Source organism: Microcaecilia unicolor, chromosome 10 (assembly GCF_901765095.1).
Source record: "Microcaecilia unicolor chromosome 10, aMicUni1.1, whole genome shotgun sequence".
NCBI classification, from domain to species: domain Eukaryota; kingdom Metazoa; phylum Chordata; class Amphibia; order Gymnophiona; family Siphonopidae; genus Microcaecilia; species Microcaecilia unicolor.
The window spans coordinates 23243136-23269325 of record NC_044040.1 but is presented as its reverse complement, the minus strand read 5'-3'; the positions used below and the strand labels follow the sequence as shown (position 1 = coordinate 23269325).

The 26190-nt window shown below is 44.0% G+C and overlaps 1 protein-coding gene across 1 annotated transcript in view; it reads right to left on the bottom strand.

The window, feature by feature from the left end:
* PPP6R2 (protein phosphatase 6 regulatory subunit 2) overlaps positions 1–26190 on the bottom strand; it is a 194663-nt gene that overhangs the window by 66724 nt on the left and 101749 nt on the right. Inside the window, 5 exon segments of the mRNA XM_030215776.1 lie at positions 6157–6363; positions 8473–8625; positions 13756–13882; positions 15560–15673; positions 18482–18594. Coding sequence (XP_030071636.1) covers positions 6157–6363; positions 8473–8625; positions 13756–13882; positions 15560–15673; positions 18482–18594 — 714 coding nt within the window.

Below are 26190 nucleotides of genomic sequence, written 5' to 3'. Positions count from 1 at the left end.
TTTTGTAATTCGTGGGACTATTATCTATTGTCTTTTTATCTATCGCGATCCACTCGAAGCCATGTACAGGTTAGGCAGAATATAAATACCTAGATTAGATTAGATTCCTGACATTATTTCTCAGTCGGTCCTATGCAACTTAAACTCATGTCCTCTAGTTCTACTGCTTTTCCAGAGACTGGAAGGCGATAGAACTAGAGGACATGAGTTTAGGTTGCATGGGAGCCGACTCAGGAATAACATCATCAGGAAGTACTTTTTCATGGAGAGGGTGGTAAATACCTGGAATGCCCCTCCCGCAGGAAGTGGTGAAGATAAAATGGCAATGGAATTCAAAAACATATAGGATAATTACAAAAGAATCCTGTATGGAAAGAATGGAACCAAACAAACTTAGTGGAGCTTAGATAGCAACTCCAGTAATTTATTTGTTTCAACATTTCTATTCCACCTATAACTAAGCGGATCACAAAACAACATACATAATAAAATCCTAACAAATAAAAACTCGTCAAAACATAAATCACAGACTGAAAAAAGCTCTTCAATCACAAATCAAACAAAAGTATCAGACCCATGCTTTCACAAACAGATATGTCGTCAAATGTTTGCAAAACTGATCCATGCTACACAATCTTAGATAGCCTGGCAAATTGTTCCAAATGATTGGGAAGCAAAGCCAGTGCTGGGCAGACTTCTATGGTCTGTACCCTAATCATGGTTGGACAGATATAGAGGGGAGGAGTGGTGATTCAATAACAGCTTCTGTAGTTGGAGAACAAGGCCAGTGCCAGGCAGACTTCTATGATCTGTGCTCTGAAAATGGCAAGGACAAATCAAGACCAAGTTTACATATGTAGTATTGTATCATACTTTATGCTATGAATTTATCTTACTGGACAGACTGCAGGGCCGGTCTTTTCAAGTGCGGGGCCCTATGCAGACCAATTTGATGGGGCCCCACCCTAGCTCCACCCAAGCTCTGCCCCCACCCTAGCTCCCTGCCAGCTCCAAGGCCTCCCTCCCTCCCTGCCAGCTCCAAGGCCTCCTTGCCTCCTTCCCTGCCAGCTCCAAGGCCTCCCTGCCAGCTCCAAGGCTGGCCTCCCTACCTCCCTGCCAGCTTCAAGGCCCCCCTCCCAGCTCCAAGGCTCCCCACCTTCCGAGGCCTCCCTCCCCTCCCTCTGAATTTTAAAAGTTACCTCATCGGGTTACAGGCAGCGGCAGGAGTGAAAAGCATGCGAGCTGCTCGGCGCTTCAGGAGCCTTCCTTTCCCTCTCTCAGCTTTGGTCCCGCCCTCGTGGAAACAGGAAATGAGGGCGGGACCAGAGCTGAGAGAGGGAAAGGAAGGCTCCTGAAGCGCCGAGCAGCTCGCATGCTTTTCACTCCTGCCGCTGCCTGTAACCCGACGAGGTAACTTTTAAAATTCAGAGGGAGAGGGACTGGAACTTGGGCTGTCGGGGGCGGGGCGTAGGCGCACCGTGCGGGGCCCCCTTGAGCACGAGGCCCTATGCGGTCGCCTCACCCTAAGACCAGCCCTGACAGACTGGATGGATCTTACAAGTCTTTATCTGCCATCATCTATATTATGTTACAATGAGGAGGAAACTCAGATTAACAGAGTCTATAACAAGATTCATAAAGGTGACTGAATCAACAGATATGGTTTTGAAAATGGAAGATAGTAGGTAAAGGAGTAAAAAAATATTTGTGAATCCTAAAGGAAGAAAGGTAGAATCAAGACATCAACAAGTAGGAAATGGTTAAGAAATCTCTTTAAAATAGAAGAATTTGGCATACAAACTTAATTGGGACAGAATATAAATTAAATCAAAATCAATAAAACATCACTTCAGGATTCTCTGGCTGACTCGTTAATGGCTAATACGAAGCTTCTATATATGGGCAAAAGGACAAACAGGTAACCACTTGAAAGGGAATGGGCAGCTAGAGAAGATATTCAGAAGTACTATCTGGTTAAGTAATGCTGAATAGCCCTGGATAGCCCTGCATAAGAAATTTAAATGGCCATAAAAGGAGGGAAAGGGAAATGCGACTCGATATACCGCCTTTCTGTGGTTTTTGCAACTACATTCAAAGCAGTTTACATAGTATATAGAGGTACTTATTTGTACCTGGGGTAATAGAGGGTTACGTGATTTGGCCAGAGTCACAAGCAGCCTCTCCTGGCCATTTAAATTGCTTTGACTTATTTGAATAGTTACCATAGTATAGCACTGCATACCTTCAGTAGCTCTAGAAAAATAGTATGTATTATTATTATTAATAGTTTTGGACAAATTGGTATGGACAAAGACAGAGCTTCTCCAACCTATCCTGGGGACCCTATCAACAGTTGAGTTTACAGGGTATCTGCAATGAGAATGCATAACTTACATTTTATTCATTTATTTTATTTATGGCATTTATATCCCACATTATTCCCACCCATGGGCAGGCTCAATGTGGCGTACAATAGTCTAGTAAACAACATTAATACAAAATACAGTAATTAGTGTCAGAGAAGGGAAAGAGGAACAACAGGAGGGAGAGGGGAAGGTGACAAGCTATCGATAAGGTTGCCGTGGTTCAGAAGGATGTAACACCAGGAGGGCTCACGGCATATGCTCTACCGAAAAGGAAGGTCATTTTCATAATGAATCCCAGTATATGCAAATTTATTACATGCATATTCATTGCAGATATCTTGAAAATAATCTAAGATCTTCAGAGCAGGTTTGGGAAATCCTAAACCAAGATTTTCTTGGGGGGTTTTTTCCCCTAAAAAAATGGTCACTTACAGACAAAGGAAATAGTGTTATATATAAGATTTGCTATACTGCTATCACTATATATCACTGGTACCTAAAGAAAAGGTTGGGACACAAGAATTTGTGTGAAAATATGCAAACAGACAGAAACTGGTTAAATAAGCATAACGAGTAAGGAGTTGAGAAGGTATCTGATTGCACACATATAATGTGACCTCCATAGATGTCAGTAGTGCATCCATTACTATTTGAAATAGCCAAGTAATTAGAAAGTCACAGACCAGCTTAGACAGAAATGAATTTCATGGTTAAATGTAAGGGTGATACCTCTTTGTTACGTCAAGAAATGAGGAAAGTAAGTAGCAGCAATAGGACTGAAATAACAGAAATATAACAATTGGTTCAAACAGCAAATCGGTCCATTTTGGGATTAGAATATTTATGTTATCATGAAATGAAACAAATCAATGACCAACACAAAAAGGTAGAAGATGTATCTATCTGGAAAACATAAAATGGCTTTGTTTCAAGCTATAAAATGAGAAATATTTAATACAAAGGGCATTTTTTTTTTTTTAAATATTGGAGAAGAGCACAGTCCCATCATTTTGACACTGGAAGAATGCCTTCCATACTCTTATGATGCTAGAAGTATGAGAAGTCCCTCTGACATTACGATGAAAAAAAAAAAATCTTTGGCTAATATGGGAGATGCATATCCAGAATCTGCTCTCTAGAGCAGTAGTTCTCAATCAGTGTGTCCTCAAGAGGTGAGAGGTATGACTCAAAAAATTTGGTATAGACAGTAAGCCTGTCTCTCCTTTACAATCATCAGTGCTGCAAGCTGGGAAGACCAGCAATCTTGAGAGTCAGGTTCCTGAAATCTACGTAACTGGTTCCTAGTTCTGCTTCCCCAATACCCCCAACAACAACTGATGCCTCCAGCCTCAACTAAAAATGTTGCAGGTCTGCTATCCATAGGTTCTGTTTGCTACACAGTTTCTGAGTAGCATATTAGCAGGTTTTTGTATCTGGGAGTGGAGGGATTTTGTGTTGCTGTCACTGAGGTGGCACTAGAATTTGAATATATATTTGATGTTGTATGACAAGTGAGAAATCTGAGACTGATGTGCTGCCTAAAGCTTTTTGATATGGGACAGGCAAATTCATACTAAACTTACAGTTAAACAATGATATATGTAGGCATGCCTTGTTCAGCTGTGAATTCTAATGTTCAGCTTGTCATACACATGAATGTCGTCTGTCAGGTATGTCACAACAGAAGTAAAGTTGAGAACAACTGCTCTAGAGCATGAAGCAGAGAGCTAAATGATTTAGATTTTTACGTTTGTTCCAGTCAATCTTTGTCTACCTTTGGAGCTTTAAGGAAAATTGGTGAGAAAGGGGGCGGCTGAGGTTGGGTGCAGGTGAGGAAGGAAGAAAACAGTGGGAGATTATAAGAACAAAAACCTCTCATGAATATGGAGAATTTTGAAAAGGCTTGTTGGGTGTGGGGGGAATGGAATAAAACAAAATGACTAGAATATTGGATTGCATACTGTAAAATAAAATCTTCTGTTTTGTATTGTTTCAAACAAATGTCGCTGCTATAATTCAATCCTATACAATAATTCTCACCTCCAACAGGATGTGCTTGGGACCGTGCCTGCCGGAAGTGGTCTGCTAGGCAGGCACGCACTGACCTCAGTGACATCAGTGACAGACAATTTGGCAAAGCAAAACAATCTGAGTGCTGGCCATTAGGACACAGGGTTGATAGGAGAGTTTTAAAAGACTGAAGGAAACGAAAGTGTTAAACTGGAGAAGGGGGGGGGGGGGGGGGGGAGTTGTGAATGACTGAAAGACATGCAAATTTGGGACAGGAAAACAATCTCAATGCTGGCCATTAGCACACAGGGTACATAGGAGAGTTTTAAAAGACTGAAGGAACCAAAAGTGTTCGGGGGGGGGGGGGGGGGGGGGGGGGGGCAAGTTCTGAATGAATGAAAGAAATGAAAATTTACCAGAGGAACACAATCTGAATGCCAGGCATTTGTACACAGGGTAGATAGGACACTTTTTTTAAAAAAATGAAGGACGTGAAAGTATTACATCTTGGGGGAGGGGTGAGGAGGAAAGCGGTGGGGTATCCGGATACTGGACGTTAGGGCCACGGGGGTACATAGACTTTTGAAAGCCTTAAGGAACCCAAAGTGTGGGAAGGAGGAGGAAAAGGAGGGGAGGGAACGGGGTGAGGGGCATTAGGAACAGGGGAGGGGGCCCTGTCACACACTCTAATTCTCACACACACACTGTCACACAGACAGTCTCACTCTGTCACACACCCGCACATTCACTCTGGCTCTCTCTCAAACATACACACTCCCAGCAAAACCTTGCTAGCGCCCATTTCATTCGTTCCAGACACGGGCCTTTTTTACTAGTTAATAAAGAAATTAAACAAATGTTGGAGAGGACAATTTGGAGACTCCTCAAGAACGTGCAATCCCACAAATATGCTCATTTTCAAAGGAAAAATCCTTGTAGAGTACTAGGGTGAATTTGTGCCAGCACACTTTGGAAAATGGAAATCTCTGTGCATATTCGTACCCTGTAACCCAGATCAGTTCCTTTTATATGCAGGTAAAAATAACTGATTACTGCCCCACTAGTTTGTTACAAGGGTATATATGCTACATCACTGGACACATTTTTTTGCTTTGTATTTTTTTTTTTAAAGACACACATGATCTTACAAGGTATTGACAGATATAGTAGTATATATAATAATTTGTTCATCTGCGTCCCTGGATGGCTGGCTGGGTTCGCAACCGTATGAAAATGAGCTTATGTCAGCTCGTCTCCAGCGTTCTCCTTCCCTCTCAGTGTCCCGCCCTCGCGGAAAGACGAAATGACGTCAGAGGAGGGCGGGACACTGAGAGGCAAGGCAAGGGAAGGCTGGAGGCGACGTGAGCCCAGCCTGCAGCTGCTGCAACCTGAGGTATGGATGGGAGGGGAGAATCGCTGGACATGGAGAGGAGGGGAGAATCGAATCGCTGGACATGGATGGGATGAGAGAATCGCTGGACATGGAGGAGAGGGCATGGGAGAGAGATGAGAAAGCGCTTAGACAACAGCCTTCCTAGGGCCCGTTTCATTTGTTCCGAAACGGGCGTTTTTGCTTGTGTTAGTATAATACGTCACAAAACTGGATCAGTAGCCAAGGAGCACTATAAGGCTGCATCCTGTTGAAATAAATAGTTTTCAGTCTAAAAAAAATACCACATAAACAAATGTAACATTAGGAGAATCTGACAACTCCAGTTTTGATTACCAAATGAAAGGATAAGTAGAAGTCCATGACCCCTTTTTCTGTGAATGCACTTACATGGGTTACCATGACATTCTCTTGGCCACCTTCCAGTGCATCCGTATGCTCTGCGCTGTTCACAGTTCCATTGTGCGTCTCCTCTTTCTGGTCCTCCTCACTGGCAGTATTTCTTTCTTCATGCATTGAGTGAGAGAGGACAGCAGCTACGCACAGCTCCACTTGAAAATGCAGAAAGTTATTCCAAGTATATTTAAAGAACAAGTCCTGGAAAGAAACAAAGGCACACAGGAAATCCTATTTGATCTCAGATCTGGACTTAATTTTAAGCTTGCAACCTAATCTTCCTCTACAAACATGTGCATCTTGGAAGAGGTGCCATAGTAAAGCCCAACCACGTGACACAAGCTTTACAGAGTTCAGTATTTTATGTTTTTCCTTTCTTTAAAAAAAAAAAAAAAAATCTTCATTGAAATTTCAAAGAAAAACAATATTATATCACCTCGTATATCAGATCATACATTTAGAATGGGTCTGGTTTTTTTTTACATTCCCTCTCCCCTCCTCTGCCATAATTCCAGGTACACAAAACTCTGGAAACTGGAAGCTGTTTCCCCGCAGTTGGTTGCACCCTATCTTGTGCTTCTGTTTACTTAGTACAATTCATTTCTGACGATCCCTTTCTTTAAGAAAGATTGTTACTGTAACTTTGTTGCCTAAACAGCTAGATCCTGAGATAGCCTCTAAATATAATCCTGCTTGGACTATAGAACAATGCACCTTCTGTACACAATTAATGCGATCATGCTCCCCCCCCCCCCCCCCCCCTTCAATCTCCAAATGTGTGGTAACTGTGTTATATCTCAGTTTGCTTGAGTAATCTAGGGACTCCACTACTATTCCTTTATCCTTCTCTCTCTTATAATGGGGGTCTCCATCATGAAATAATGAAAGTTTCAATACTGTTCCCCCTTCTCCACTGGATCTTCACTATATGCTACTGAGCAATTCTGTATCATGTTACAGGGAGGGTGCATGCTAGCTACAGAACTGATATTTTGCATAGAGATTGTTCTGGGACCTGGAGAAGTGTTGCATGCACATACACCACAATATGCAAATATCAAGTTATGTATATTAGATATTAATATCTAGAATGCCAAATGATAACAATAATATGTGCAAAATATACATCAATTTCTGCAGTCAGGCACAATGCCCATCATTTTACAGCTGCAGAACCCCCTCTTAACCCTGTATTCCATCATGCAAATCACCTTAACTCCTAATACCCTGCTGCCTTTTCTCTTTTTGTTTTTTTTTTATTTTATTCACTAGATTGTCCACCCATTCCCTTCAATAAAACAAGAAAAAAAGTTAAGGGTAGCTTATGCTGGCACAGCAAAAGAAACTGCCACAAAACCCTCACTAATGCTGGTTACAGAAAAGTGAACTAACTTTTTACTCCTTCTCGAAACACATGCAAACTCATAAGAACATAAGCGCTGCCATATTGGGACAGTCTGAAGGCTCATCAAGCCCAGCATCCTGTCTCCAACAGTAGCCAATCCAGGTCACAAGTACCTGGAAAAATCCCAAGAGAATAAAACAGATTTTATGCTGTTTACTGTGAATTATTCCAAGTCCTTCATAATAATGGCTTATGGACTTTTCTTTTAGGAAATTATCCAAACCTTTTTTTTAAACCCTGCTAAGCTAAATTATTTTACCAAATTTTCTGGCAATGAATTCCAAAGTTTAATTACACGTTGCATGAGAAAATATTTTCTCTGATTTGTTTTACATTCACTACTTGGTAGCTTCATTGCATGCTCCCTAGTCCTAGTATTATTGGAAAGAGTAAACAAGCGATCCACATCTACCTGTTCCACACCACTCAGTATTTTATAGACCTCTATCACACTGAGTGAACTGGAATCCTTAGCATTAATTAAAAAAAAAAAAAAAAAGCAGACATTAAGTCTTTGGGTCTTTTGCACACTTCTTTGCATCCAGGTTTAATTGCTAATGTCGTCATTACCAATGGATTTAAATATACCTGCTTTTAAATATCAAATCTATATAAATGCTGTTGGTAGGTAAATAGCTTAAATGTCTTTCTATTTTTTAAATTTTTCTTTTAGAGTGCCAGTGGAGGCAGCTTTAAGGAAAATATTTTATCAAAACCTTCATACATTCTATTGGGTAGAATACCAAGAAAGGGAAACTGAATGGGTAACGGAAAAAGCAACTGGACAGGTCACCCAGCTGCAGAAGAGCTGCTAGAATCAGCACAACCAACTGTGTGATGAAGACTTCCTAGAAATATCTTCAGCGATTCTGAGACTGAAAGCACCAGCATGCTCTATAACTCACAAGTAATAAGTCCACGGTGCTGAGGTGGCACAGCTCCTGGTTAACACTGGCAGTGTTGGTGTGCAGAAGAGCAGCGATTAATCGGGCAACATGAAGGCGGGCGTTGCCCAGTGGTTCCTCCAGTACTCCAATTGTAGTCAGAATTGGTGTCTTCTGAAACCAAAGCAAAGGAAAAGCAGCTCATCTCAGGGAACATATTTCCTTTTTTCCATAGACATAAAAGTTAAAATAAAAATAATAATAAAAAAAATATATATATATAAGGTGACACTTTTTCATTGAACTAACAATACATTTTTTGACTAAAACACCTTTTCTCAGGTCAGAATAAAATGAACAAGAGAGAATAATATAAGAACATATAAGTGAATCATAAAAGTATTTTAATGATATTCTGAACTGGGAGAAGGGGGACTGGGGAGAGATGGATAGGTGACCAGCAGGTGGCAAAGCAATAGAAACTTATTGTTTATAAATCTTTGGTTAAGTCCTTTCTTGTTAGTTCCAAAAGTATTCAATAAGTTTAACTTTAGAATAATTACATTCCTGCAGTGTTTTAAAACGCAGAAAGGGTATCAATTGGAGAAAGGTTATATTTACTCAGATCCACATCATCTTGAGAAATTTCATTTGGAGCACAGAGTCAATTCACTGGGACAAAGGAGGAGGGCTAAATGGGTTCAGAAATGTTATGTTGTAAGGAAGTACCTTACTGGACCTTTTTCTTTAGTTATTTGGGTATTCTCTCCCCAGTGATGTGGGCTGTGAATCTAAGACATTTTGAATAGATAACATGTGTATGCTATATGTTTTCTTAATTTATTTTTGTTATTTTAAACTTTGTATTCCACACAATCTACAACCTTTCATAGCTTACAAATACAAAATATATATTACATAAAACAAAAGTTCAAACACACAACAAATAAAAGGGAACAATTATGTGACATGCTGGGAGTCACATAACTTTGTTTTCTGATATTTTCCTATCCTTTTATTTTGATATAATTGAAAAAATTCTTAATAAAAAAAAAAAGGAAAGGTATAAATCAGTAAGAAGGTGCACTTAAAAATATAAAGCACTACTGTAATTTAGAGGAGAGAGACAGTCTGGTAGGATCTGATCATCCAGTCCCAAGAGTTTTATTTATTTGGATTTTGCTCACACCTTTTACAGTAGTAGCTCAAGGTGAGTTATATTCAGGTACTCTGGGTATTTCTCTGTCCCAGGAGGGCTCACAATCTAAGTTTGTACCCGAGGCAATGGAAGTGACTTGCCCAAGATCACAAGCAGCAGCAGTGAGATTTGAACCGGCCACCTCCGGATTGCAAGACCAGTGCTCTAACCACTAGGCTACTCCTCCACTGTTTATATTTTTTAAAAAGCTAACAGACGGCATTATCCTGTTGATGCAAACCATTGTGACTTTCCTGCATTTCTCCCAAAAATAAAAGTAGCCTGCAGAGGGCACCCATAGACAAGCAGTAGAAGCTAACTCATTACTCATTTTACCAAGACATTATTATTGGCCTCAGCAATGCATAACAAAACATTTGGCCTGTGTGCTACCCCTCTATTAAAAGTATAAGTATATCAGTGACGGCCCTAACATTAGGCCAACTGATGTGGTGACCTCAGATGGCACTCTTCATGGAGCGGCATCTCATGCCTTTCCACCACCCCTCGCCACTCCGGCTGCGGTCTGGCTTCCCCTTCCCTGAGTCTACCTTTTTTTGTTTTCCAAAAGGCAGTGGCGGCAGCAATTCCCATATGCTGCCCTGACGCCAGCATTGGCTTCTTCTCTATATTACGGCCAACCTCTGTCGTAACTTCCTGTTTTCTCAGAGGTGGGCCGTCTAAGAAAAAAAAAAAGTCTTCATAACTTACATAAGTACATACATAAGCACTGCCACGCTGGGAAAAGACCAAAGGTCCATCAAGCCCAGCACTCTGTCTCCGACAGCGGCCAATCCAGGCCCCAAGAACCTGGCAAAAACCCAGAATTTAATAACGATCAATGGACTTTTCCTTCAGGAATCTGTCCAGACCCCCTTTAAACTCAGCAAGGCCAGCTGCCGTCACTACCTTCTCCGGCAATGAGTTCCAGAGTCTAACTACACGCTGAGTAAAGAAAAACTTTCTCCAATTTGTTTTAAACCTACCACATTCTAATTTCATCTTGTGTCCCCTAGTTCTATTATTGTTAGAAAGCGTAAACAAACGCTTCACATCTGTCCACTCCACCCCACTCATTACCCCACTTGAGATATCTGCAGTGTAAAAGATAGAGCAGAGTCAAGAATAACTTCCAGATATTTAAAGGAAATGACAGGGTTAATCTGTCTATCAAAGAGTATTGGTGCTAAGGAAGGTATGGGAGAAGAGCCCGTAGTCCAGCAAGCCACCATCTTCTCAGGGTTAAAAAACAGACGATGTTCTTTTAGCCAGATAGCAACCTCCCGCAAACAGTCTTGAAATGGACCTAAATTAAGAGATATGGAACTACTACTACTACTTAACATTTCTAGAGCGCTACTAGGGTTACGCAGCGCTGTACAATTTAACAAAAAAGGACGGTCCCTGCTCCAAGGAGCTTACAATCTAACGGGCGAAATGTCAAGTTGGGGCAGTCTAGATTTCCTGAAAAGAGGTATGGTGGTTAGATGCCAAAGGCGACATTGAAGAGGTGGGCTTTGAAGATGGGCAGTGAGGGGGCCTGGCGTATGGGCTCAGGGAGATTATTCCGGGCATGGGGTGAGGCGAGGAACCAAGAGGAAGTCATCAGCATATAAGTACTGATGCCGAACGTCTGAATAAGCAGTGCTAAAGGACTAACAAAGAGATTGAACAATGAAGGTGAAAGAACCGACCCTTGTGGAACCCCACACGGGAGTGCAAGAGAAATAGTAGTGAGCAAGTGTTGGACAACCGCAAAGGATCGGTGCTCTTAAAAAAAAAAAAAAAAAAAAAAAGAAGAGGTGAACCACTGAAGAGCAGTTACTGCAATTCCCAAAAAGGGTAAGTGTTGAAGTGAGTGATCAATCAGATCAAAGGCTACTGATAGATCTAAAGATACAACCAGTGCTATTCTACCTTGTTCGAGATTACAATGAAGTTCGCTCAAAAGTGCAGTAAGAACAGTTTCAGTACTGTAGCCCGATCTGAAATCTGATTGGCGAGGATGTATTTACTGATTCAACATGAGATTAAAGTTGGTGAAAAACCACAGTTTCAAGTATCTTGGACAGAAATGGAAGATAAGAGACAGGGCGGTAGCTGTTTGGTTGTAGTGGGTCAAGAATAGACTTTTTAAAGATAGGTTTAATGAGAGCATGTTTAAGTGTTGATGGAACCATTCCTGAAGTTAAACTATGAGATATTAATGAATGAAGAAATGGAGTTATTCCTAGTGAAGACTGTTTCAACCAGTTTGATGGCAATGGATCCAAGGAACAGTACCGGTAGGTCTTCAGCAACTTGATTGTTTCATTGTAAACCTCTTTGAAGAGGGTTACTGGCATACAGTGATATATCAAGTAATGTAAATTATAAGTTTAGTTATCGATGTTAAGGATAGAATATTTAATGCTGTCTATTGTGCAGTATTAACCATAGAAGAAGGTGCTAAGCATGAAGGATCAGCAATTTGAGACATCGCCAGAAATGGTGCCCGAAGTTGCTCTATCTTAGAGATGAAGTATGACCCTAGAACTTCAGATGAGCAGTGGGAGAGCAATTGGATGGAGATGAAATAAGAGTATGAAGTCAGGAACATTATAGTACGGTATTTTATTTAAATTGTTTAAGAGTGAAGTTACAGGGCTAGTTTTTTGCACTTTGAAGAGGAAGAAGGTTTTTTGCGAACACAGTCTTTTCTCCTTAGGTGGAGTTTTTCACTGTTCTGTTTTTCTCTTTCCTGTTTGAATATAAGAAACCAATGATCATACCTGGGACTTCCAAATAAAGCAGCACTATTAAGCTCTTATTGTTGATCAGCTGTTGCTGGGAACTTTGAGGTTTCATTTTGTTTAAATTTATTGGGTGTTATTATCCCAATGCATTTTCTCTTATATTTAGCAAACTTTTATTATTCAGATGCATTTATTCCTGAACCACCTTCAACTATTCCAAAAATCAGGAACATACACGCATAATGAGTTAATATAGCCAGGGCCACAATTTCTCCCAAATTTCTGCAGTAGCAATCACAGGAAACAACTCACTCCAAAAATGCTTGGAGTACAGGCTCGCTGTTGCCTCTGTTCAGCTTGATTCTTTATCTCCCCCACCCCCCCCCAATGGCCACATTTCCAGCCAGCACTGCCTAGGAGCTTTCTCACTTCTTCTCCGACCACTGCTGTTAACTTTGTCCCTCCTACAGGTGACAACCCATCCACTGCTTTCTCTTCTTTTACTCCCACCCATTACTGATATGATTTATGCGACTGCTGCCTCCTTCCCTGACATGAGTCCAGCCACTGGATCCTCCTTTCTCCCTCCCTCACTAAGGTGACTTGGGCTGCTGGCTCTCCCTCTGCACTGCCCTACTGCCATAACTCAGACCACCCCTTGCCTCTCTCCTCTGCCCACTGCTAATAATCATTTGAGCTGCCACCACCTCCTCCCCCCCCCCTTCTTGCTTGCTTCCGACAACAATCCTTTTCCTACTTCCCACTCGCACACTAAGACTACCTCTCTCTTTTCTACATGGCTCAAAATAAAAAGAACCATAATGTGTCAACAACAGAACACTTGATAGTGTCACTAAGAAGGGATGAAAGGTCCTGCATAAAAAGGTCAAAGACCAGGCACACAAAAGCAAAAAATAATTATAAAATAAAAAAAGGAGGCTAGGAAACTGGAAGGGAGAGAGGGAAAACATGGAGAAAAAACTATGAAAAGAAAGATTAACAGGGCAGACTGGGGAAATGGAGGCAGATGAGAAAAGGCACCTTTCTTAAAAGGAGAACAGCAGCTAGAAGAGTAGTGGAAAAGAGGAAAAAAAGAAAATGAAAGAGAAAGGACTGTAGAAAAATAAGAAATCTTCATACAAAGAATAGAAAACTTTTGTAAAGGGAAATATTTTTGTGCACTGTAAGTAACGTAAACTGTCACAGAATTGTCACAAATCGAGAATATTATGCTGCAGAAGTTTCTAAGCCTTAGCACAGGAAACAGAAATGTGCTTGTGTGCGCATATATAGAGAGATCTTGATTATAGTTCTTCCAAAAAAAAATAGTCAACAGCATGCACTTTAGCATGTAAGCTCAGAGAGGCTTACCTGGGGAGGGTGTAACAGGAGCTCGTGGAAGTCCTTCAGCCTTGGTTCAATCCCCTGTAAGATGCTTCTACTGACAGTGTAAGACTTTTCAAATCCCTGAGCAAACGTGTCCAGTAACGTCTCCATTCTGCAGAGGGCAGAAACACCACGAGTTTCATGTAGGGAAGGGAATTAACACACTGCACACTGAACCTGCTGGCATTAACTTTCTGCAAGTCTCTACTAGAACAACGTCCTATAGTTAACTCCTTCCATAGCCTTGCAACTGAAGAACACTAGGAAAACGCCATACTAAGTCAACCTGGACATAGTACACACACCCAGAGACTTCTCTTTCACTGTACTTTATTATACAGTTCCTTTCTCCTTCCTGGATTTTAGTCTGTACACCACTTTGATTTTTGATGGAAAGATGATGTATCATGTACCCAATGAACATAAACATACTAGTATTCTAGTTGGAGATGTTTAACGGAAGAGGGTACCTTCTTACATATCTGGTGGTCCTGTGGGAAATTACAATTGTATTGGAAAACTGTTACAACAAAAATAGCCGCCCACACGGGTAAGATGTTTTTGTGCGATCCTCAATGGTGCCTGTTGGGCTTGGGGAACAGACGAGGAGTTAAATGGCAGAGACGTTTAAAGAGGATGTGCTTGACGGCTGCAAAAAGTGTCATTGCTCGGTTTTGGAAACAACCAGAGGCACCAACGGAGCAAGACTGGCTTTTAAAACTTTCCCTCATAGGGGAGATGGAGAAATTAATGGACAAAAGAGTGGGATACTATAATATGAATGACGAACTCTGGACTCAATTAAGGGATATGACCCAAATGATTAGTAATAGATGTAATGATGGGACGGGGCAGGGAGGGGAGGGTGGGAGAAATGAAAATTGAAGTTTGTAATTGTTTCTTGGCAAATATACTGTTGTTTAATAAAAAATGTTATTAAAGTAAAAAAAAACAAAAAACCATACTAGTATTCTATAATAATTGGCACCCAGATGCCATCATAGAATAGCTGCTCCACACGCACCACTGGGGCACCTGAGGGCACTCAGCTACAGAATTGTCATCAGGCTTTAGAAAACAGGTAAAAACTTTATTCATACAAGGTTATCTGCCACCAAAATGAAGTTTTGGAAAAAAAATGCTAAATATGTTTAATAGAGAAAGGAAAAGAATTAAGGATATGGAAGAGCTATTCAAGGACGTTGTTGTTAGTAGCACTATATTAAACTCACAGCAGAGTACTGGCTTCTGTACACCATCTCCTGAACAATAGAGTACAGGGGACTGTTTTGCTAGTTTGTACAGCAGCCTTTTTTCCTCTTGTATGTCAATCAGGAGAACAGTTCTGCTGACTTAAACATCAATCTGGAACATTCCTACAGACTTGAATGTTCCTACAGTCACTTGTAAGAGAATACTTCTGAGGCAAATAAATGAGAACCAGCAATACATGGGTATTAACAAGGAAAAGGTTGCTAGCACCTTAAACACTAACTGGCTTAAGAACCAGAGTCTAATTTCATTAGACACAGATGGACATCATATTTGAGATTCTGAAATCCTCAGAATTAAGGTTCTGCAGAAGCTTATTAATGATTATACTACTACTAATAATATACATAAGTACATAAGTATTGCCATACAGGGCAAGACCAAAGGTCCATCAAGCCCAGCATCCTGTTTCCAACAGTGGCCAATCCAGGTCACAAATACCTGGCAAGATCCCAAAAAAGTACAAAACAATGTGATTTATTATTATATGAACTGAAAGGAAGTTAGATTATCTTACCCTGACCTCCTGGTCTCCAACAAGGTTAGCAAAATCTGTGTTCCATTTACTATGCAGTTTTCTGTCCTTTCTCCGTCAAACATGTTCTTCAGAAGATGCTCCACACACTCCTGCCTGTGAACCCATGACACCAAGCATGGTAATTATTATTATGCAGAGTCACTGCACAAGGAAAGATGTTGCTAAACTGCCATTTGCACTGGAAATGCATCAGACAGTTACACTTTTGCATCAGGTGATAAAGTTCTCACTTTACACACAAAAGGACAACATTTTTAATAGAGCTTACCTGAAAATGTATCAACTACTGCATTTACCTAAAGCTTGCTTCCTGGAATAACGCACTCCTCTCCCATTTCTCCAGAACTACTCTATCACCTCTATGCCAGGGTGTCAGAGGAGTGAAAGAGTAGTCTAATGGTTAGCGTAGCAAGTTGAGAACCAGGGAAGCCATGATTCATATTAGAGAGTTGCATGGGGACAGAAATCCAACCCGTCCCCGCTGGAATGTAACCCGTCCCCGTGAGGAATCTAGCCCATCCCCACCCGTCCCCGTGACAAGTAATCTCCTCCATCCCAGCTCCTGGTCTGTCAAGCCCTTGCCATGCTGCAGTCACCTTGACCCCCCTCCCCCCCCCCCAAGAAAGCCAGATTCTATAAGCAGTAAAAATATTAGTAAAATAAACATAAATCAGATTCTTTCATACTCTAAGACAACAGATGTACAGATCAGTACAGGACCCAAAGCACTCCAAATTCCGAAACAAGTAAAGTCAGAAACAACACAGTTTACACATAATTGTTCAACCACCCTTAGGATTAAAAAGCAAAACCACGTGCATGTAAGAAGTGGACAAGGACTGGATAAAGAATTAAAACAAAGTTTAAAGCAAATGCCCTTAATATGTAATACTTGGTAGCAACAGTGACGGAATATTCACATAGCAAGCAGAAAGATCCCCACACTTTCCTGCCCTCTGCTGCGGCGCTGATCCTCTCCTCTGAAGTCTCAGCAGCCATTTTAAAAGAGCAGAGAGGAGTGGATCAGCGCCACGGCAGAGAGCAGGAAAGAGTGGGAATCTCTCCTGACCGAAGAAGTCACTAGACCACCAGGATACCTCCAAGTATGTGCCAGGAGGGCACCCTGCACTCGGGGGGAGGGAAGGCACTTCTGTGGAGATCCCACAGGACCTAGGTCCATCCCCGTGGGATCCCCACTCCCGTGCAGCTCTGTAGTTCAAATCTCCCTGTGATCTTGTGTAAGTCATGTGATCTTGGGCAAGTCACTTAATCCTCTATTGCCTTAGGTTGTAAGGGCAGGGAAATATCTACTATTCCTTAACATGCCTTGAGCTATTACTGAAAAGGAGTGAGCTAAAATCCAAAATTCATGTCACACTGCCTTCAATACCTTGAAACAGTTTCAAAAGGACAAACATGGTTCCTGTACAGTATGAATTACACCTCTGTAATATTTAAACAATTTGTTATTCTTTCCCTGCTGGCCTCTGTGTTGGGATATTCTTTACTGACGGGTTAGATCTTACAAATCAGGGGCATATCCCCCATGAAATATATTATATTTCCTCTCCTGACACTAACACCGGTCTCAGTCTTGTCTTTTTTATCTCAAATAGTCACTCTCCTGCATACAAGCTTAAGCATATCATCCTTATCTCATCCCCTCCAACAAATTCTAAGCATAGTCACCTAAGAGTCTCTAATACTACAGTTTCAAACATCTCATTCTAGGTTGTTCTTGCCCACTTTGGTATTTAACCTATCTTGCATCATTTATGTATTTAATCTAATCATAATAGATAAGGAGTAGATTAAATACATAAATGATGCAAGATAGGTTAATATTAATATAATTAATATTATAATGGATTATCACTTCATCACCATACTCAATGTATTTGTTTTCGATTGTATTAAGATGGATAACCGGTTTTATTTTTTTTCATTGACTGTTTGACAACTTGAATTAAAAAAAAAAAAAAAAAAAGAACCAAAAAGTGATTTTGGATGATTTGGGACCCCTATGTTCAGGGACTCTCTCCCCGAGCTTGCAGCCTACTCATTAATGATCAGCCTTTATAACTGGTGCTTGATGGATTAACGAATAAATGTTATTTCCTCACCTTTGACTACTCAGGGTGGGAGGGAGGGGTGATGCTACGGGGAGGGGCCCCCCTTTTCCTTTTTTTTCCCCCTTTCCTTCACTTTTTGGAGTGTCGGGGTGACCATACAACCTCAGACCCTCCTTAAATAAGTGTTAAAAGATAATATAAGAGGGAGGAATTACTTGGAAGAATACATCTTGGATTATGTTATATAGGGACTAGGAGAGATCTTGGGGGGGGGGGGGGGGGGATGGAAGTTTAGGGGGAAGGAGGTGTATATATAAATGGGTGGTGGAGGAATGAAGTTAACTGTAGCTATGTTCTTTCTTGTAAGGTTTTGTTACCTGAATAGTATTTCTGATACACCACTCGTATTGATCAGGATGTTTGTTACACTTATTTTGCTTTACTAAGGGGATTTGGGAGGGGGGGGGGGAGGGAAGGAAAACAAAAATTTAAAGTATGGCGAAGGATGATTTTCTTTGTGTATATTATGCTGGTATTGAGGGTTGTCACATTGTAACATTGACATATGACAGCATGTATATTATGATTTTTCTTCATCAATAAAGAAAAAAAAAATAATATATAATATTATAATAAGAACCCCCAGAAAAAGCAGGATGTAAATTACAAATTCAATTTCTTTTACGTAACCTTCCTTGTGCCTTGCTCTTGGAGAAGGCAGAATATCAAATGAACATAAAGAAAACAAATACAGAAGTGGCATATCAGAAGGCTACCACTGCTTCTTCTCTCCTTGCCAAACATTTGCTGTTACAAATCATATACTTACGATTCCAGTGTTGTAAGGAGAGGGTCAGGCTCAGGAACTTCTTGCAGTTGGTTACTCTGGTCACGGCTCACTCTGATGACATCACACAGAGTCTGCGAAGAATTGGATTGCCTCTGTAAAATAAAAAGAAAGAACAAGACTGATTGACGAAGGTGAAATTAGGCCTTACCTGCTAATTTTCTTTCCTCTAGACCCTCCAGACCGGTCAAGACGCTTGGGTTATGCATGCCTACCAGCAGAGGGAGACTGAGAACACTAACTTCAAACTGAGTACATATAACCTGTGCTAGCCCTCTATCTCCAGTATACACTTAGCAAAGCAGAGAAACAAATCCCTGGAACAATAACTCTGAAACTAATAGAACCCCTGTACCTGGAAAACTAAAAGGTAAACACCAACAGTGTGCTTAAAACAGATGAAACGCCCAGGCGTCCCACTCTGCAGAATATTAGGGTCAAAGAAAGTTCTCCGACCATACTGAATATAAAATGAACAGTCATAGCAGAACACGGCTCAAAATACTTCTGATAATTGACACGGCTGAAAAATACTTCTGCTAAGAGACAGGGCGGGCTCTTGACCGGTCTGGAGGGTCTAGAGGAAAGAAAATTAGCAGGTAAGGCCTAATTTCACCTTCCTCAGCAACCCTCCAGACCGGTCAAGACGCTTGGGAAGTACCAAAGCAGTAGACACATTAAGGGTGGGACCCACGAAAGGCAGAAGACAACACAGCCGCTCCAAACCTAGCATCCTCTTTTGCCTGCACATCAATTCTATAATGCTTTACAAAAGAATGAATGGACGACCACGCCACCGCCTTACAAATGTCCTGCGGAGGAATAAAACTACTTTCCGCCCAAGAGGCGGCTACCCCCCGAGTAGAGTGTGCCTTTAGTACCGAGGGAACTGGCCGACGCTTCAACAAATACGCCGAGGCAATAGTCTCCTTCAACCATCTAGCCAGAGTAGCCTTGGAAGCCGCTTCACCCTTTCTGGGACCTCCAAACAAAATGAACAAACGATCCGACGCTCGGAAGTCCTGCGTTCTGCTCAAATACGACCGCAAAATGCGTCGAACATCCAACTTAGCCAAACGACGTTGAGAGAGATCACCAGACCTATCCCCCAACACTGGTAACGAAATCACCTGATTTACATGAAAGGAGGATACCACCTTAGGAACAAACGAAGGAACTGTCCGCAACGTCACTTTCTCCTTAGCCAAGGAGAGAAAAGGCTCTCTACAAGACAAAGCCTGTAGCTCCGAAATTCTACGCGCCGAAGTAATGGCCACCAGAAACACTGTCTTTAAAGTAAGATCTTTACACGAGATGGAAGTCAATGGTTCGAACGGAGGGCCTACCAGAGCCTCCAAGACCAAATTCAAATCCCAAGGCGGAACCGTCGGCCGACAAGGCGGACGAAGCAACTTGACAGCTTTCAAGAACCGCCCCACGTCCGGCGAAGCCGCCAAGGAAATCCCCTGAATCTTTCCACGGAAACAAGACAACGCTGAAACCTGCACTTTCAGGGAAGAGAGCGAGAGCCCCCTGTCAAGACCGTCCTGCAGGAACTCCAAAACTTCCGCGATCGAAACCCGTAGAGGAACATAATCCCGCTCTTGACACCAGTTCTCAAAAATGCGCCACACCCGCACATAAGCCAAAGAAGTAGACCTCTTACGAGAACGCAACATGGTATCAATTACCCTGGCTGAAAAACCTTTCTTCCTTAATCTGAGCCTCTCAAGAGCCAGGCCGTAAGCGAGAATGGAGAAGGGTCGGCCATCTCGATCGGCCCCTGAACCAATCTCACCCCAGGCCCCAACGGAATCGGAGCCTGCACTAATAACCGAACCAGGTCTCCGTACCACGGACGTCGAGGCCAATTGGGCGCAATCAGAACCACTAGACCTGCATGGCGCCCGATCCGCTGCACCACGAGGCCCACCAGCGGCCACGGCGGAAATACATAGAGCAACTGTTGAGTCGGCTACGGGAGCACTAACGCGTCGATGCCCTCGGCCCGAGGATCTCTTCGACGACTGAAGAAGCGAGCGACCTGAGCATTGTCGGCCGATGCCATGAGATCCAGCACCGGCCGACCCCATTCCAACACCAGACGATTGAACACTGAGGGATGGAGGGACCACTCCCCGGGGTCTAACGTGTGCCTGCTTAGAAAATCCGCGCTCACGTTGTCCACCCCTGCCACGTGGCCCGCCGAGAGGCCCTGAAGATGAGCCTCTGCCCACAACATTAACTCCGCCGCCTCCACAGCTAACGCTTGGCTCTTCGTTCCCCCCTGCCAATTTACATATGCGACGGCCGTGGCATTGTCGGAAAGAACCCTGACTGCCTTGCCTTCTAGCAGGCTCTGAAAGGACCGAAGAGCCAACCGAATTGCTCGAGTCTCCAGGCGATTGATGGACCAGGATGCTTCCTCCAACGTCCAACGTCCTTGAGCTACCTGACCCAGGCAATGCGCACCCCAGCCCGAGAGACTCGCATCCGTGGTCAGCACCGTCCAATTGGGAGTGTCTAGCGGCATGCCCTTCGCTAGATTCGGAGAGTGGAGCCACCAGCGAAGGCTGCGAAGGGCAACCCTCGACAGAGGGAACCTCTCCTCCAGGTCCTGAGACTGAGGAGACCAACGAGACAACAAAGCTCTCTGTAATTCTCTCATATGGGCCCTGGCCCAAGGAACCACCTCTATTGTTGCTGCCATCAGACCCAACACCTGAAGATACGCCCGAGCCGAAGGCGCTCTCTGCGCTCGGAGCTGACGGATCTGCCCCTGCAGCTTGGAAATGCGAGGAGCTGTCAAAAACACCCGGCCCTTCTTCGTGTCGAAGCGAACTCCCAGATACTCCAGGGACTGGGAAGGCACCAGGTGAGACTTTGCCAGATTGACCACCCAACCCAGCGACTGCAAGAAGGTCACCACACGGCCGGTAGCCTCCTCGCTCTCCGACCTTGATTTGGCCCGAATCAACCAGTCGTCCAGATACGGATGAACCAAAATGCCCTGCAAGCGCAGCGCCGCCGCCACCACCACCATCACCTTGGAAAAGGTGCGAGGCGCAGTCGCCAGGCCGAAGGGAAGCGCACAAAACTGAAAATGTCTCCCTAAGACCACAAAGCGAAGAAAACGCTGGTGCGCCTCTAGAATGGGAATGTGTAAGTAAGCCTCTGTCAGGTCTAGAGAGGTCAGAAACTCTCCTTCTTGCACCGCTACAATAACTGAGCGTAATGTCTCCATCCGAAAGGAGGGAACCTTTAGGGCTGCATTGACCTTCTTGAGGTCTAAAATGGGCCGGAAGGCACCCTCCTCCTTCTTGGGCACCACGAAGTAAATGGAGTAACAGCCCGTACCCCTTTCTAACATGGGAACAGGTACCACCGCCCCTAAACCGATTAGACGCGACAGAGTGGCCCGTACTGCTCTTGCCTTGCATCTTGAATGACAGGGAGACACGAGAAAGAAATCGGAGAGGGGACTGTCGAATTCTAGGGCGTACCCGTCTCGCACTATCTGCAGTACCCACTGGTCTGACGTGATCTGGACCCACCTCTGGTAAAACAAGCGTAAGCGAGCCCCCACGCGAACCAGAGGCTGGGTCCCCAAACCATCATTGCGACACACGGGACGGCCCGGACGCTCCCGAAGAAGAGCCTCGCCCCCCGCGACGGCCACCTCGAAAGGACTGGGTTCTCTGGAAAAACCGACCCCTAGTCCCCCCAGAAAACCTACCGGGCCGATACCGCCGAGCCTCCTGAAACCGCCCCCGCCCTGCAGCCCCCTTAGGCACCTTGGGACGAAGCTCAGGAAGCCGCGGGGCCTTAGCATCACCAAGACCCTTCACCAACTTATCCAATTCCTCCCCGAAAAGCAAAGAGCCTCTAAAAGGAAGGGAACAAAGTTTAGCCTTGGAGGCGGCATCGGCCACCCAGCCCCGCAACCACAGGGCCCGCCGAGCCGCCACCGCAAAGGTCATGTTCTTAGCAGACGCCCTCAACAAATCGTACAGCGCATCCGCCAAGAACGACGACCCCATTTCCAACTTGGCCAGATCTTGAACAAGAGAAGCCCTATCCGCCTGCGGGCTATCCAGGAGCCTCTCAGCCCAGCGAAAACACGCCCGAGCCACCAGACCTCCACAAACAGACGCTTGCAGCGCCAAGGCAGACAGATCAAAACTCCGCTTTAGGAAGGTCTCCAATTTCCTATCCTGAGGGTCCCGCAACGCGGCCCCCCCATCCACTGGAATAGCAGTAGCCTTAGTCACTGCCGTCACCACGGCATCCACCGTCGGGGGCCTGAGAGAATCTCTGTCCTCCTGAGGAAGAGGATAGAGCTTGGTCATAGCCCGAGCCACCTTACATTGAGCCTCCGGCGACTGCCACTCCTGCGTGATCATATCTCTCAAGTCCGCATTCATAGGGAAAGAGCGAGAGACCCGCCTGATCCCCTTAACCAGAGGATCCACCTGCTTCCCATCCCCAATGGGAGCTGCCGCAGGATCAAACCTTAAAGTGGCAGACACCTGCTCAATGAGTTCAGATAATTCCTCCCTGTGAAAAATCCGAACCACCGAGGGGTCTTCCCCTGGCAAAGGCAGGTCTCCATCCTGCCCTGCAACCGACCCCTCCTCCTCTTCCAGGGGGCTAAAATCGCCCTCAGAATCCGGAGGAGAAAAAACCTCTACATCTTCAGAGCACTCCACACGTGGTCTTTTAGCGATAGCCCCCCCCCAACCTGGGACTAAGGGACTCCGCACCCGATGGGCCCGCCTTCCAAGCCTGAAACAAACTCCACACAAACTCCGGAGGGAACCCCATGCTGCCCGAGGCCTCCCCCCCAGCGGGGCTCGAAATCGGGAGAGACTGCGGTCCCACGACCGTCTCAGCGCCCAAAAGGCCCGAATCCAAGATGGCGGCGGTTCCCGCCAAAATCGGAACCGCCGCTGAAGCGCCAAACTGAGCCGCAGCAACCTCCTGCGATCCCGCCGAAGGAACCTCCGCTGCTAACACCGGTGGCGCGAGGGATAGGGCCTTGGGCTCTCCACAAAACCAGCAGGGACCGCCAGCCGCGTCTACACCCCGACGCGCACACAGCCGGCAACGAAGCAACTTCCCCGACATACTCGCGCCTCAGAAACAGCTAATTACAACAACCGGCGAACAGCAAAGAAAAGAAAAAACACTCACCGGCGCTTAATTACTGGCTCAGCTCTCCCAGACCAGCTGAACAACTCCGGAAACACCGGAGTGCAGCTCCTGCAGCTCTCCACACGAGGTGTGCTCTTTTTTTTTTTTTTTAAACTTTATTTGAGCCCTGCTGCTATTATTTGTATGGCACTCAAGGCTGCAGGATTAACACTGCAGCCGAGGCACAACGCTGCCCAAAACGGGAGAGCCAGTCGGGGGGAGGGACCCGGCCACCCGGGTGTGACACCCCAGAGGGGACAATGGCAGGCCCCACCGGACCTACCAACCCCTTGCACACCACAGAATTCCAGGCACAGGGATTAACACTGTTCTCCAGAAAACAACTGAAAATTAAGTAATCTCACAACAAGGAACCTAAATCCTACCAGACCGGACAAGCTGCACAGGCTGCATGTCTACCCTCTGCTGAGACTGAGAAAATACTGGAGATAGAGGGCTAGCACAGGTTATATGTACTCAGTTTGAAGTTAGTGTTCTCAGTCTCCCTCTGCTGGTAGGCATGCATAACCCAAGCATCTTGACCGGTCTGGAGGGTTGCTGAGGAATTAAGAGAGATTAACAATTTATATCCCCATAAGATTCATAAAAGTAGCCATACTGTTTCAGACAGATGGTCCACCTAGCCCAGTATCATGCTTCCAACAATGTCCAGTCCAGATTACTACTACTACTACTATTTAGCATTTCTATAGCGCTACAAGGCGTACGCAGCGCTGCCCAAACATAGAAGAAAGACAATCCCTGCTCAAAGAGCTTACAATCTAATAGACAAGAAATAAAGTAAGCAAATCAAATCAATTAATGTGTACAGGAAGGAGGAGAGGAACGTAGGTGTAGGCGAGTGGTTACAAGTGGTTACGAGTCAAAAGCAATGTTAAAGATCACAAGTACCTGGCAGAATCCCAAAAAGTAGTAAGATTCGATGCTACTGATTCCCAAGGATAAGTAGTGGTTTTCCCAGTTTTATGGACTTTTCCTCCAGGAACTTCCCAAACCTTCTATAAACCCAGACACACTAACTACTGTTATTACATCCTCCAGCAATGAGTTCTAGAGCTTAACTATTCATTCAGTGAAAAAAATATTTTCGCCAATCTGTTTTAAAGGTATTACCATGTAACCTCATTTTGTTTACTCTTTCAAAAAGTGCAGTCAATTTAGGTCCATCAGTTCTACTCCAATCAGGATTGTGTAGACCTCTATCATATCCCCCCCCTTGATGGTCTCTTCTCCAAGTTGAAGAACTCCAACATCTTAAGCCTTTCATTATGAGAGGAGTTCCACTTCCATCCCCTTAATCATTTTGTTTTTATTTATTTTATTTACATATGCTCGATATACTGTTGTATGCCAAAATAAGGCTTCAAAGTGGGGTACAATAAAACTAGAAGCAGAAAGAAGCTCGAGGTGAGTAGGATAGGCTAGAGAGAAGAGATGAGCCTTAACAGGCCGATGAACAGAAGCAAACGTGAGTGTTATTTAATGGTACCCCACATTTTCCCACTACAGCAAGTGTTAAAGACTATTAGTGCCATACTAGCGCCCGAATTTGCTACTGCCCCATGATCAGGGCCCCCGAGCGTGATGAAGGCAGTGAACATGATGTGGACTGCACTAATTGGAGATATTTTAAAGAGTAAAGGGGTAAGCCCGCATACAGTGAATTGCAGTAATCCAGGTGAGTAATTACAAGTGACAAGAGACCAGCATAGATGGATTAGAGTAAGAAGAGGGAGCGAAGAGTGCTTACACAATAAAGTGAAAAAAAAAAAAACAGGCTTTCACGTTCTTACATTATATTATCTCCAATTATACAATCTAAGTTATAAGAAGGATTTTCACTGGTATTGGGAGAATTGAGAAAGTATGATGGATGCAAAAATTGATGATTGTGTTTTCTTTCCTTTTTTTTTTTAATCTTCAAAATCTTTTCACCAGGTCCTTAAGTCCTATTATGTGATTCATAAGTTTGATTTTATATAGATACTAGTAAAAAAGGCCCGTTTCCGAAACCAATGAAACAGGCGCTAGCATGTGGCTTTGTGTGTGTGTGTGTGTGTGTGTGTGTGTGTGTGTGTGTGTGTGTGTGTCACACAGTTATTGTGTGTGTGTGTGTGTTTGAGGGTGTGGTGTGTGTCTTTTTTTGTTTTGTTTTTTGCTTGGGGGTTGGGGGATGTGCTGTGCAGTCCTTGGTCGCTGTTTGCTGCTGGCTGGGTCGCGGGTAATCCTTCCAGCTGGGCCGCAGCTTGTCCTGTTCGCCCACGTCCCAGATGGTGACGGGCACGTTGTTTTCCGGTTCCTCTGACTCCATGTCAAGCGATCCCAAATATAGTCTGTGCTATAGGCTCTCTGGCAGTACTGGCATTATGCATTTAAAAATTCCCCCCTCCCCCCCCCGGTCTATTTTTGCACATACCCCCAGCAGGAATATTCTTCTCTCGTTCCAGCGGTGGTTCTGTGCTCTCCCTGCTGCACAA